This window comes from Sebastes fasciatus, chromosome 8 (genome assembly GCF_043250625.1).
Source record: "Sebastes fasciatus isolate fSebFas1 chromosome 8, fSebFas1.pri, whole genome shotgun sequence".
NCBI classification, from domain to species: domain Eukaryota; kingdom Metazoa; phylum Chordata; class Actinopteri; order Perciformes; family Sebastidae; genus Sebastes; species Sebastes fasciatus.
The window spans coordinates 30,809,004-30,824,209 of NC_133802.1; the positions used below are offsets into that span (position 1 = coordinate 30,809,004).

At 38.9% G+C, this 15,206-nt stretch overlaps 1 protein-coding gene and 1 pseudogene across 1 annotated transcript; one reads left to right on the forward strand and one right to left on the reverse strand.

Annotated features, from left to right (window-relative positions):
• The window catches only part of LOC141773232 (putative glycine N-acyltransferase-like protein 1B), a 32,623-nt pseudogene extending 26,009 nt beyond the window's left edge, over positions 1-6,614 (reverse strand).
• Positions 6,177-14,070, forward strand: gpr157 (G protein-coupled receptor 157). The gene is made up of 4 exons (XM_074645061.1): positions 6,177-6,753; positions 9,759-9,972; positions 11,431-11,625; positions 13,384-14,070. The coding sequence occupies exons 1-4, from the start codon at positions 6,377-6,379 to the stop codon at positions 13,609-13,611; spliced, it is 1,014 nt and encodes a 337-aa protein (XP_074501162.1). The 5' UTR covers positions 6,177-6,376; the 3' UTR covers positions 13,612-14,070.
• Positions 14,071-15,206: the final 1,136 nt, after the last annotated feature.

Here is a 15,206-nt window from a genome sequence, read left to right on the forward strand (position 1 = left end):
CAACGGGAATATGCACGAACATTTTGCAAGAGTGGCATTTAACAACGTACAGATAAATAGAATAGAAAATATTCCAATGATGTAATCCACCAAATCACACTTCTGGATATTCTCTTACGAATGATTAAATTCAGAGTGACAAAAAAAACAGATTTATTAAAAAGGGCGTATGCAAAGGTAGCTGACGAGGCTGCTGTAGAAGTTATCGGCCAATTATCCGGCTTCTTCCTGCTCCAAACTATCATTATTTTATATCAGCCTTTAAAAATCCACTATCGGTCGATACTCCAGACACAAATGTATGTGAACAAACACTGAAAAGGTTCATGATATGTCCCCTTTAACACTGCAGCAACTTGTAAAACTTTTTTTTTTAATTGAGTTTGGAAGTTTTTATTGGACTTTATTAGTTGTAATCCACAGAAGACAATCCACAAATGTGTACCATGATCCACAAACATGTCCTCTGTGGATTACAACTATTAAAGTCCAATAAAAACATTCAGAAGATACTGCTTGGCTTCCTTCAGATTCCTTATTTTGCAGTTGCTAATGCATGTCGTTTTTGTCACCAAATTTAATTTAGCTTCATTAGTACTTTTTTCTATGGTTGATTCCTGATTTCCATCCATCCATTTATCAGCCTAATAACTCCTTCATGTCATAAGTTATAACTGTAAAAAAAAAAAAGGGGGTAAATAAAAGTTACATAAAGACTGATTCATTAATTTGTCTTGTTTGTTTTCACAGTACACACGCATTTGGTAATTATGGAAAAATGGTGTTGTATAAACCACTTTGCGCTGTGTAAAAGCAGCAACTTGAGACCCTTGAGAAAAATAATGTTGCCGTGCGAACACAGCAGGCATAATGAGTGCAGATGAGGCAGAAAGGCCTAGACGCCAGGTGCACACTAATTTAGGTTTTCACACAGCAAACACAGCTGAGTGTATAGTGAGCTCCTGATTATTTAAGATCCAAAATACAGCTTTTGTCTACAGAATCACAGAATATTTAGTTGATTTATTATTAGGGATTGTGCATGTGTAAAACTGATTTGTTGGTTGCGCGTGATTCTGATGATGATGCAGATGTTGTTTGCTGCAGACTGCAGCAGAAACACAGCGTGCCACTGCATTGCTGCAAACACAAAAAAAGGGGTTGCAGGTTTTTTTCTGGGCTGCAGCGATGCAGAAACAGTAAAATCCTGCTCCCGCACAAGGTCACTGCTTTACGGCGTTAAATCGTTCTACACAATTACAAGGCCGTGAAAGAATTAACAGCTGCTCGGCAGACATTACTCATTACTCAAAAACGTCTCAAACGTGTGCTTGGTTTTGGGGTGGCCTGTGATCCCAGTGAAGTGCTTGATAACAACAACATATACTTTGAGGTAAAAGGTGACCACCACCTGCACATTTTAATTAAATTTGTATAATAATTTCATATATATATATATATATATAGTATTTTAGTGTTCGGTCACTGAGGGTGACAGTCTCAGGTTTTCCTACAATGCAAAGCTGACATGTTGAATGCAATGTATTACTGAGGACTGCCTTTCAAAAAAAAGAAATATGTGCTTCATCTGCATTTTAAATCTGATATTTCTAGTTTTGTGCAAGTTAGTAATATAGCACAGGTCTGGGGAATATTGAGAAATGAATTTATGTTCTGTAAAATTCCTTAATATTCATAATACAGTAATTACTGCTGAAATGATTAGTCAATTAATTGATTATTCAATCAACAAAAAATTAATTGGCAACAATTGTGATACTCGACTAATCATTAGTCATTAAAGTCTTTATCCTATTTTATATATAACTGGAAATTAAATACCTTGAGATTTTGCAGTATTGGTTTTATATTATTTATTTAATTTGACATATTTAGCTTGTCTGTTTTTTGTCTTGTTTTGCCTTTTTTAGTCCCTGATATTATTTATCTTTTGTTGCTAAATATCTAAAATCCGGCATGATATCCACTTCACAGACGTTTGTATTACTGATATGCACATGCTTCCTAATATAATATTAAAAACACTACTAAATACTAAAATATTTTAACAAGATTTTGTAGAATTGGTCGGACAAAACAAGAAGAATTTAAAGACATTATCTTAGGTAATGACGGGCATTTTTCACTATTTAAGGCATTTTGTTGAGCATACAATTAATCTAGTTAACACAAAAATGTATTAAATGATTTATTGAAAATAAAAATAATGTATTTTGTGGATGACTATTGGTGCTTTTTATACACTAGGGCTGTCAAAGTTAACGTGATAACAACGCAAACGTTTTAACGCCACTAATTTCTTTGACACATTAACGCAATCGATCGCAAAGGATGTCAAATAAAATATGCGCTAATTTTTGGCGAGGAAAAACTGACATGGCCATTTTCAAAGGGGTCCCTTGACCTCTGACCTCAAGATATGTGAATGTAAATGGGTACTATGGGTACCCACGAGTCTCCCCTTTACAGACATGCCCACTTTATGATAATCACATGCAGTTTGGGGCAAGTCATAGTCAAGTCAGCACACTGACACACTGACAGCTGTTATTTTAATCGACCGACAGCCCTAATAATAATATATAATATACTATAGGGATTTTGCAGTATTGGTCGGACAAAACAAGAATAATTTAAAGATATTACTTTGGGTTCTCAGAAATTGTGACGGGCATTTTTCACTATTTTAAAGACATTCTATTTGAGCACACAATTAATTCAATTAACCCCAAAATTAATTGAAAGATTTATTGAAAATGAAAATAATTATTATTTGCAGTCCAAATTATATTTTGGGAATGACTATTGGTTCCTTTTTATATATTCACACACAAGAACAGACATGACATTAGCAAAGCCTTAATGTGCAAATGTGCATTTAAGTGTTGCTTTTATCATTTTACTGTTTTGGCTTATCTTACTTTACCTAATGAAGGTTTTATGTAGTCTTTTATATTTTTGCTATGGTAAGTCATTTCTTTTATATGACTGTTTTATTACCTTTGTAAAGCACTTTTATTGTATTGGCACTCTTTAATGTGGAGAGGGAGAGTTGTTATAAAGGTTAATGGGCACTTCTTGTTCATTTTCAGTGAGAATGTCTAATTTAAAAAATAAAATCAGATGCAACTGCTAAATGACCTGACTGGTAGGGGTGTAATAAAATACTGAAGATATCGCAATATTATGTTTTGTGATACTGTATTGATTCCCAAAAACACTATTGATTTTTAATTAATAGTTTGCATGCAAAGATGAACTCAGTCAATTCTTTATTCATTTGCAAAAATATGTTCCCTCTCAAAGTGTTGCTATGATTTTGGATGTTACAGGGACTGTGATATATGCAAATAAACATCACACTGTTCTGATTGTATAAAAAAAAGGAAACTTTTTCTTACTCAATGCATATGGTGGGGTGTCCTTTATAATATTGACAGGTTTCCTAAAATAAGATTTAAAGAAATCCCAATATATCGTCTTGCTTACATTATCGCAATATATTGAACCGTAACCCCTGTATCATGATAATATCATATCGCCGCATTCTTGCCAATACACAGACCTACTGACTGGTGCTCTGTGTTAAGCATGCTTAAATTGAAAGAATATATTTTTTATGCTTGTAATGGGTGGGGGGAAAAAAATCAATTCTCCTATGTATTGCGATTTATTTCTTTTTTTTACGATTTTGAAATTTTTTAATGCCAGAATGAATATTTTGGCTTCATTTGAGTCTATACGGAGGTAGAAGGAAGTTACCACTGTTTTTTTTTGTTATAGTCTGAGTAACGTAACGTCATATCCGTTCCGTATCAGTCAACCGAAACAAACCTCTGCGAGCCGAAACGAAAAAGTCGAAAACGTCGGAGGGTCCGCGTGGAGCAGAGTACAGCAGAGACTCCGGCCCTGGAGACCAAAGCTACGGTCTCCCCCGCGTCCTCCGACCGCGGCCAACACTGTTTTGCAAGACGGGCTTCACTAAATTTAACTTTGCGGTTTTGGTGCTTCCGTGTAGTTTGTGTTGGAGTCTGAGTCTGAACAGCGTAGCCACACGCAAGTGCGCATGGGACACCGACCCGGATTGATTAATACGTGTAAGAAGTTACAAACAGTCCCTTTAATGTAGCTATTTTCCGAAGGAAAAGTCCTTAGAAGTGTATGATTCAACTTTTTCCCATGGTCTAGTGTTAAAAAAGTTAACAAAAATCGCAATAAATCGTGATATCCAATCGCAATACTTAAAAATCGCAATATATATCGAATCGGCCCCCAAATATCGTGATAGTATTGAATCAGGAGATATAGCCTTTAGGTGAATCATCCCAGCCCTACATGTACACACGTAGGCAAAATTGTTGGTACCCTTCCGTTAAAGAAAGAAAAACCCACAATGGTCACTGAAATAACTTGAAACTGACAAAAGTAATAATAAATAAAAATTCACTGAAAATTAACTAATGAAAATCAGCTATTGTTTTTGAATTGTGGTTAAACAGAATCATTTTAAAAAACAAACTAATGAAACTGGCCTGGACAAAAATGATGGTACCCCTAGAAAAGATGTAAAATAATTTGACCATAGGGACATGTTAAACTAAGGTGTGTCCTGTAATTAGCATCACAGGTATCTTCAAACTTTTAATCAGTCAGTCAGTCTATTTAAAGGGTGAAAAGTAGTCACTGTGCTGTTTGGTATCATGGTGTGTACCACACTGAACATGGACCACAGAAAGCTAAGGAGAGAGTTGTCTCAGGAGATCAGAAAGAACATTATAGACCTTCATGTTAAAGGTAAAGGCTATAAGACCATCTCCAAGCAGCTTGATGTTCCTGTGACTACAGCTGCTCATATTATTCAGAAGTTTAAGGTCCATGGGACTGTAGCCTACCTCCCTGGACGTGGCCGCAAGAGGAAAATTGATGACAAATCGAAGAGACGGATAATACGAATGGTAACCAAAGAGCCCAGAACAACTTCCAAAGAGATTAGAGGTGAACTCCAAGGTCAAGGTACATCAGTGCCAGATCGCACCATCCGTCGCTGTTTGAGCCAAAGTGGACTTAATGGAAGACAACCGAGGAGGACGCAAATCATAAAAAAACGAGACTGGAATTTGCCAAAATGCATATTGACAAGCCACAAAGCTTCTGGGAGAATGTCCTTTGGACAGATGAGACAAAACTGGAGCTTTTTGGCAAGTCACATCAGCTCTATGTTCACAGACGAAGAGATGAAGCATACAAAGAAAAGAACACTGTACCTAATGTGAAACATGGAGGAGGCTAGGTTATGTTATGGGGCTGCTTTGCTGCATCTGGCACAGGGTGTCTTGAATCTGTGCAGGGTACAATGAAATCTCAAGACTATCAAGGCATTCTGGAGCGAAATGTGCTGCCCAGTGTCAGAAAGCTTGGTCTCAGTTGCAGGTCATGGGTCCTCAAACAGGATAATGACCCAAAACACAGCTAAAAACACCCAAGAATGGATAAGAACAAAACATTGGACTATTCTGAAGAGGCCTTCTATGAGCCCTGATCTAAATCCTATTGAACATCTGTGGAAGGAGCTGAAACATGCATTCGGAGAAGGCACCCTTCAAACCTGAGACAGCTAGAGCAGTTTGCTCACGAGGAGTGGGCCAACATACCTGTCGACAGGTGCAGAAGTCTCATTGAGAGTTACAGAAATCACTCGATTGCAGTGATTGCCTCGAAAGGTTGTGCAACAAAATATTAAGTTAAGGGTACCATCATTTTTGTCCAGGCCAGTTTCATTAGTTTGTTTTTTAAAATTATTCTGTTGAACCATAATTCAAAAACAATATCTGATTTTCATTAGTTAATTTTCAGTGAATTTTTATTTATTATTACTTTTGTCAGTTTCAAGTTATTTCAGTGACCATTGTGGGTTTTTCTCTCTTTAACGGAAGGGTACCAACAAGTTTGCCTACGTGTGTACATGTAATGGGGAAAACTAGAAGTTGTCATCTGTTTTAAAGTGACAAATCAGTCATAGCTTTCCTAAGGTTACACCATAGACTGTAGTCAGACTATGTGTTACACGAGTAAAGACCATTGGAGCCAAAAATAGCCCGTTATGAGCCCATCACCAGCTGACTGACTTCTCTCTTTGGGTTCCGGTTGTTTGCAGCGAGGAGCATGAAGAGAGGAGCGCGGGAGGGAGGGGTTAAAACACGGAGGAAAAGTTTAGTTCGGCTGCCTCAAGAGCCTCCAGAGCAATGGACGAAGTTTGTTAAACACAGCTCGACTCGCCTGGCTTCAAAGGCTGAATAATAGTTGACTATGTGGATGAATAACACGATGATACACTAGTTTACAGACCGTTTTAACGATGGCAGAAGGGAACCAGACGGTGGTGTACTTGTCTGAGCAGGTGGTGGTGTTGTGTTCGTGTTTGTTGTCGTTTCTGGGCTCTTCTCTGATCATCCTCACCTACGTGATCTGGTCGGATCTGAGGACGACTCCCCGGAGGCTGCTGGTCTACCTGTCCGTGTCTGACTGGCTCTCCGCGGTCTCCTACGCCTTCGGAGTCTGGAGGGTTTTCCGCACGGACTCGCTGGACTGCGTCGTCCAGGGAGCCATCTCCACCTTCAGCAACACCAGCTCCTTCTTCTGGACCATGGCCATCGCGGTGTACCTGTACGTCTTCATCGTGAGGGCCAGTCAGAGAGTCGCTGACAGCCTGGTGTGCTTCTTCCACTTTGTCAGGTAAAGTTTGAGTTTCTAAAATAACTGCTATGTTAACTAACAGGAGGAATTATGGGATAGCGGTTACACGAGTTTATGTTACCGAGTTAAAGTGGGTATACCGTGATGCATCTTGGGATATTAACTGCAGGCTCGCCTAAAAACAGAATTAACATCGTTTTATTTTATTAATTTTAGACAGCAAAATAAAAATAAGTTGGCCGTTTGCTTCCTTAAACTGAAAAACAGAGTCCCTGAGCTGGTTTCGGCTTAGTTTGTGTGTCACACTGGTCTAGTTTTCTCAGAAATAAAACTAATTTTAAGACAACAAAGTTAGCCTCACTAGCTAGCCCAGCGCTAAGAGCTATGTTTCCATGGTAACACCATCAGTTGTGAACGGCTGCTATGCTAACTAGCTACTGAAGAAGTATGGGATAGCGGTTACACAGGTTTATGTTACCAAGCTCAAGTGGGTATACCGTGAAGCATCCTGGGATATTAACTGCAGGCTCGCCTAAAAAACGAATTAACATCGTATTATTTCATTAATTTTAGACAGCAAAATCAAAATAAGTTGGCCACTTGAATCCTTAAACTGGAAAACAGAGTCCCTGAGCTTGTTTCGGCTCAGTTTATGTGTCACTCTGGTCTAGTTTTCTCATATAAATAAAGAGATAATACGATTAGAGTTAGCCTCACTAGCTAGAGCTGTTTCCATGGTAACACCATCAGTTGGGCATTCTATTCCACCGTAAAGGGGCTTGTGGATCTGTCGTCACTGAACATCTGTATGTGTTCATAAAATAAAAGATGCACAAAGTGACTTGGTATTTTGACATCTCTCAGCTGATTTCACCGTGACAGTCATCTTAATGGCTGCTATTCTAACTTTTTTTTTTATTGAAGATAATTCATTTACAAACAACTTAATACTTCTAACATACAAGGCGCAATTGGATAGGAAAGATAACTTAAATGATAAAAAAAATAATATTATAAAAATAAAAGATGCACAAAGTGACTTGGTATTTTGACATCTCTCAGCTGATTTTACCGTGACAGTCATCTTAATGGCTGCTATTCTAACTAGTTAGTGGTGAATTCTGGGATAGCGGTTACACAAGTTTATGTTACCGAGCTGAAGTATACTTCTAACATACAAGGCGCAATTGGATAGGAAAGATAACTTAAATTATAAAAAATTATATTATAAAAATAAAAGAGAGTAGAAAATAATTAAAGGAACAAAAAAAGAAATGCATAAATAAATAAATAATAAGACAGCAAATTTTTACTTTATTTCTATTATTATTTATAATAATTCAATTGTATTTCCACTCTGGTCCATAATGATTACTTAATCTTATTTGTTTAAACTAGGCTTGAATAAGCATGTTAGCTCTGAGTTGTCTTTGTAAAATGGCCTAAACCTGGTTTTTCACAAGACAAGGTGGTCAAAGGTCAAGGTCACTGTGACCTCTTGTCCGTCCCATTCTTGTGAACGCGATATCTCAGGAACACCTTGATGCGATAACTCAGGTTGAGGGAATTTCTTCAAATCTGTAAAGGTAGCATCAGCACATCTCCATCCATGCCTGTTCTTTTCAATAACTAATATTGTAACTCTTTTAACATTGTTGTACTTTAAGGATTCAACTTTTTTTGCTGCTGTATTTAAGTGTTTTTAGTACGTGGTTATGTATGTGTGTTTTTTTTTTTATTATCTTATGTGTCGAGCTGTAATTATTGTTATTGCTACTGCGGCAAAACCAATTGCCCCTCAGGGACAAATTAATAAAAGTCTTCAGTCTTAAATTTGGCACAAACGTCCACCTGGACGAACTGATTCGATTTTGGTGGTCAAAGGTCACTGTGACCTCACGTCCGTCCCATTCTTGTGATATCTCGGGAACGCCTTGATTGAATTCCTTTCAAATTTGGCACAAACATCCACCTGGACTCAAAAATGAACTGATTAGATTTTGGTGGTCAAAGGTCAAGGTCACTGTGACCTCAAGTCCGTACCATTCTGATGATATCTCGGGAACGCCTTGATCACATTTCTTCAAATTTGGCACAAACGTCCACTTGGTCTCAAGGATGAACTGATTAGAATTTGGTGGTCAAAGGTCACTGTGACAAAACATGACATTTTTGGCCATAACTCAATAATTCATATGACAATTTCACACAAATGTCCAACAGGATAAAATGATGAAGTGATGACATTTTGGACAGACTTCCCCAATAGCTACTGATGAGCAAAGATGATATCATGTGTCTCTTTTAGGCACCCAAACTATAAAAACAGTTAAATATCACAGCAACACAACTCTCTAACCTCATCAAACAAGGGTTCGCTGTTTTACAAGCATCTATTTGAAGGTTTAGCAGCCAGCTACTTGTTTTATTATAAGCTAGACTTCACTTTGAACGCTCTGAATCGGATCATATGTTTCATCCTTTGTGTCAGTTTTCCTTCTGCACATTAATGAGCTGTTCATGTTGATTGTGAAGATGTGAGAGGGGAGTCGTTTCTCAGTGGCGTAGCGCCGTATAATTGATCTATTTTTGGACACGAACATGTTCACCCCTGGGTGCGCCTCGACGCTCAATCCAGCGTCTGTGGTTGTCATTCTAATTTAGTTTCTGTGTATTCTCCAAAGCTCCATTGAATAAGAAGATCACACAACAGAGCCATTCATCGAGGCTTGTGTACATAACACACAAATTATTCTTGTTAAATTGGTGTTTTAAGAGAAGAAGTAGCGCTTCAGGGGGGGAACATCGAGTCTTAAAGAGAAATCATCTTGTGGTTCTATGATGCACAGAGCTAAAGCAACAGTGTGTACTAACACACACACACGCCTGAAGCACAAGATAATCTATCACATGGTATCGTTGCAACATTTGTTGACGTTGAACCCACCAAACATCTGTGTTGTTTTTGATGTTTGAAGATAGGAAGTTGATCTTTTTGGGGAAGTTAATGTTTAATAATCTAAACCCTCTGTGTTGCGGTCTAGCTGGGGTGTTCCTCTGGCCATCACTATCGCAGCCGTGTGCCTCAACAAGATCGGCTACGATGCGTCAGAGGTGTCGGTGGGCTGGTGCTGGGTCAGCATCCACGCCCCCGACCGGGTCCTGTGGATGCTGCTGACTGGGAAGATCTGGGAGTTCCTGGCTTACCTCACCCTGCCGGTCCTCTACATCCTGATCAAGAGGCACATCCACATAGCGGTGAGGACACCTGCTAGATACAGGGTCTCTATGTAGCTGCAGATTATATTCACTGCTTTTAGGACACCCAACTGCAAAGGCATGAACAATACAAATAAACAACCTTACCACGATTGAAAATATTCATATAAACATTTTTTTTTTTTTTAAATGCCAACTAGAAAGCACTGAGAGAGCATATACTTCATAGATAGATAGATCTACACACCAAGTAGCTCCCGTTGGAAGGATTTTTATTGCTGTGACATTTTGAGCACCAGACTCTTCAGAGAGTGCAGAGAGATGCCATCTTAAATACCCATAACCAGTATATATATATTTGTGTATATATATATATATACAAATATGTCCCCCACAAAAATAGGTACTCAAAAAAGGCCTCTGGCTGCATCGCCGTAATACTCAATGTATAAACAGCATGTGATATACAGCCTCTGTTGATATACATACAAGGAAATACACTAAGAATTTATATTCATCACATATTTTCTTTCTCAAATGTTAAGAATTAATTTTTTAAAAAAACTCCAAGTTGTCTGTTTTTAAAGATATCCAGCTAACAAAGAGCACATTAACACAGAGGGAAGGAGACACACAACCTCCTCGGCAAATATTTGTTCTTTGGTCACGTCTGCCTCGAGCAGCTGCCATGTTGTAAGGAAGTCATCTATCTATAAATACATAGAGAGAATGAATGCACTAGAACTTCCTTATATTATTCAGTTTGTCAGTTACAAAGAACACAAATTAATAATATAAAAAAATATAAAATATGAAACAATCCAGTTAAACAACTTTATTTTTTTCTGGGTTAATAAAATATGGTATCGGATCGGTGCATAGATTGACATACTTGCCGATTGATACCCGATACTGAATTTTGGGCAGTATCGGACGCATTTCCAATACTGGTATCAATATTGGAACAACTCTACTTATAACATTGATTCTAATATAAAAGGCTAACGTAAGTTCTGTTTGTTTTACTGATGAGAGGAAATGAAAAGAATAAGATAGCCTGTTAACTCTGCCTAAATGCATTTATTTGGTCTTATTTATAAAGTATTTAACATATATACATTTTCAATAACGCGTGCATAAAATAAAGTTGTGATTTATCAAACGTATATCTCTTCGAAATGGCTGGTTTAATAATAATAATAATATGAGGTGATGCGGAAATGCCAGTAAAAATGTTCAGGAATATTCTGTTACACACATATTCACTCGAGATAATGCCTTGTGAATTGGGTCGCGATGGTTTGTCATTTTTAAAAAGTGGGTCCCCAGAAAAACACTATACGATATCCAGAGCAACAACTATTTGCTATGTACCCGTCGCCATGTTGGGAGCCGTGCAGAGGCAATAGAAATATTCCCAATCTCACATTTAGCACCTTTAACATATAGATTTTTATTTGATTTATTCTATTATGAAATCTACTCTGTCTGACGCAGCACGCTGCCCTGTCCGAGTACCGTCCCATCCTGGCCAACAGGCCTCCGTCCCACTCCTTCTCCTCTATGGCTGACATGAAGCTCACACTCATTCCCATCATCTTCATCGTCCTGCGCATCTGGAGCACGGTGCGCTTCATCCTGCTGCTGGCCGGCTCTCCAGCCAGACAGAACCCGGTGCTGGTCACTCTACACGTGAGTTTAAAGTTCTTCTTTTAATACTGCTTCACCCTTCAGATGTTTTAATGTGTGTGTGTGAGTTGTTTTGTGTGTGTGTGACAGCACATACGTGTGGGTGTGTATGTGTGCAATCATTAGTTCATGTGCTGTTAAACTTGTGATGGCTGTCAAGTCTGTGAATCATCACACATTCATCATGAAAAGTTCCTGTGTGGACTGATATTTTTGAACATCTGAAAAGTAGCGTAATAACTTTTTAAAATGTATTAACCCCTTAGAGGTAGGGGTGGGGGATAAGGGGATGTTCAGGGGGTCTTTATGGGGAGATAGCAGGTCAACAGTAGAAGTGGTGTACATCATCTGAAAGCTGGGAACCTGGAGATTAATTTGCGATGCAGTTCAGCACTGTGTGTCAAGTTGTTCTAGTCATAAATCAGAAATAAACATGAATTAATTAATTAATTAATTAAAATAAATAGTGAAAGTGCATAAGGGTTTAGAACATGATTATATAAGTTAGTGATGTCCATTCCCATGCTTTATAATGTCTCATAAGTTGTTGAAACAATTTTTTGAGTTGATACCATTTGTTACACAGGTTTGGTGCTAAATTTAACAATTTTTAACAACTCAAAAATGTATAGAAATGATCAATAATCCCTCCGAAGTACCACATTAAGACACCAAGACCTTGAGGAACACCATAGAAAAAGACATGCTGGGATTTGGGATCAAAAACTTTTGATGTTTTGGAGATTTCTGCAAGAATTGCATTTTTCAGTGATTGGATGGCGAGCGCTTCTGTTGTGTAAACTGCTCAGAAACCCCCTTATAGTCAATTTAGCTAGGAAAGCCATCTGTCCTCTGAATGCTCTAGGTCTCTAGTTTGTGGCTGTAAAGTTTCATGAGGCTGTGATTATCCTAGAGGTCACCACAGGTCATTTTACCCAGTGAGGTCACTACAATGAAATGGCTACTATGGGGACTAACATCATCACACATGAATACAGTTGGGCTCATTGGATCCACAAGAGTCTCAGCTTTACAGTGATACACAATTTATGTAATTATAAGACTGTTTAGGGACCCCAGCATGCAGAAATATTCAATCACACCGTTTTAGAGGTGAAAATAACACATTTATACTGCATTTATAAAACTGCATGTGATTATCATAAAGTGGGCATGTCTGTAGGGGAGACTTGAGGGTACCCATAGAACCCATTTTCATTCACATATCTTGAGGTCAGAGGTCAAGGGACCCCTTTAAAAAATCGCCATGCCAGTTTTTCCTCACCAAAATGTAGCTTTTATTTAGCCTCCTTCCTGACAAGCTAGCGACATGGTTGGTACCAATGGATTCCTTAGGTTTTTTCTTGTCTTGTGATACAAGTATCTTCACTCTACCTTGAAAACTGAGCCCACAACAACCTCTAAAAGACAGAATAGCAGCCGGGCCCGCTGGCTGGCCGTCAGAGTTTAAAGGGGTTAAACTGTCTCTTAAAAATGTAATAAAACTTTTATTATGTTCCTGGACAGTTTTATGACATCATACTGATACTGTGTGTGTGTGTGTGTGTGTGTGTGTGTGTGTGTAGAATACTTTATTTGACGTAATAAAACAATAGTTCATAATAAAATGTGAACTCATGATGTGATATCTCTTTGTCAGATAATGACATGAAGAGGTTTTGTCACATTTTCAGCTCATTCAGGGACTTTTTTATTCCAATGTAATAACTTATTACTGCCACTTTTGTTTGGACCCAACAGGGAATCGGCAACACGTCTCAGGGAGCCGCCAACTGCATCATGTTTGTGTTGCTCACTCGGCCAATCCGCACACGCCTCTGCGCCGGGCTCTGCTGCTGCTGCTGCTCCGAGCGTCGAGCAGACGTGCAGCGCTCGCGTGACGCCCCTAACAGGCTGCTGCCGGGACAGGACGCCGCCACGCAGAGGGACGAGGAGGACAGCGCCAGTCGGGTCGGGATTGATAGATGATATTCTGTGGATGAGAAGACAAACAAAGGTTGACATGAAGGTCGTGGTGGAGGTCTCTGCTTCACACTGAGCCTCATTACAGCGAGTAGCCTGCAGAGAGGAGGTGGAGATTCTGCAGGTGCATGCACATCTGTGTCACATGAACAGTCACATGTCTGCACTCTGGGTGATGAGGAGGAGGACGATGCTGCTTGGCTGTGCACCAGCAGTCGGTGAAGCATTTTTTGAGTGTTGCACATGAATATTGTAGTCTCACAGATGTGCTTTAAAGTGCCGTTTCACTTTAAGTGTCGTACATGTTTTCTGATTGTATTTTGAACAGCTGTACACTCCGCAGCTTTATTTATCACGTACTGTGTGTGGATTCACTCACATTCTGAGTTTATAACTGTGAAATGAATGAATATTCACTTTGATTCTTGTTCCACTGAGTATTAAAGTATTGTATTTCTGACCGTCTCTTCAAAGAACAAAGAAGTTGATGTGGGCACAGTTTTCTGTCAGTGTTTCATTCACTGAAACACATTAAAAGAGAAAACATTCTCCCATGATGCTCAAATCCGGTGCCTTCAAATGAAACTTGTGTTTACAACATGGGAAGTCGTGTACACGATATGCTTGGCATTCAAGTGGTTAAGTCGTGAGAACACCGCTGCTAAGCAACGGCAATATTAACGTTACAGTCGGCATCTAGAAGCCACGGAGCCTAATGGTTTAGCAAGCTAGCAAGCAGGTAACATAATGCAGGAAATGCATAATGACAGAGGAAAAGGATGAGGCCGGAATATCAACATTTTCCTTAGACTTATTATAAAATTACGAAGAAAAACAATATACGACTAAAATGACAATATATTAAAGGCAGGGTTGGGTTTAGACGGAGCTCCTGAGGCGATGCTACTTTCAAATTATGCTAGCTTTCCAACATCGTCGACCCCATCTTTAACTTATTATGCACCGGAAAAAAGACTTCCATGAACTCCGCCGTTTCTGACAACGTCAATAAAAACACGTCACAACTCGTGAACTCTGAGCTTTCAGAAACTTTCCACTGACAAGGTCGTGAATACCACAAGACCCCAGGATGCAGAAATATTCAAATACATCATTTTAGAATAGGTGACAATAACACATTTATACTGCATTTATAAAACTGCATGTGATTATCATAGTGGGCATGTCTGTAAAGGGGAGACTCGTGGGTACCCATAGAACCTATTTTCATTCACATATCTGGAGGTCAGAGGTCAAGTGACCCCTTTGATAATTGCCATACCAGTTTTTCCTCGCCAAAATTTAGCTTAACTTCTTAGCGTTATTTAGCGTTCTTCCTGACAGGCTAGCATGACATGGTACCAATGGTTTCCTTAGGTTTTCCACTTACGAGGTCATGAATACCAATATAAGAGGGGGGCGTTCGTATGGCCTCTTCTCGTGACCCCATTTGAAGGCACCATTCATTCTCTTGATGCATCCTTGCCCAACTTCATAGTTGCAACATTTTTCAGACAGCAGTTGCAAAACCCCGTCAGCGTTTTATGTGTCACCGAAACAAACACAACATCATTGCTGTCACCGTGGTCAGGATGCATGAC

Coding starts and splice junctions, on each gene's coding strand:
- gpr157 (XM_074645061.1), top strand. CDS start 6,377: ATGGCAGAAGGGAACCAGACGGTGGTGTACTTGTCTGAGCAGGTGGTG. Junction 6,754..9,758: donor TGCTTCTTCCACTTTGTCAG/GTAAAGTTTGAG, acceptor GTTGCGGTCTAG/CTGGGGTGTTCCTCTGGCCA. Junction 9,973..11,430: donor AGAGGCACATCCACATAGCG/GTGAGGACACCT, acceptor TGTCTGACGCAG/CACGCTGCCCTGTCCGAGTA.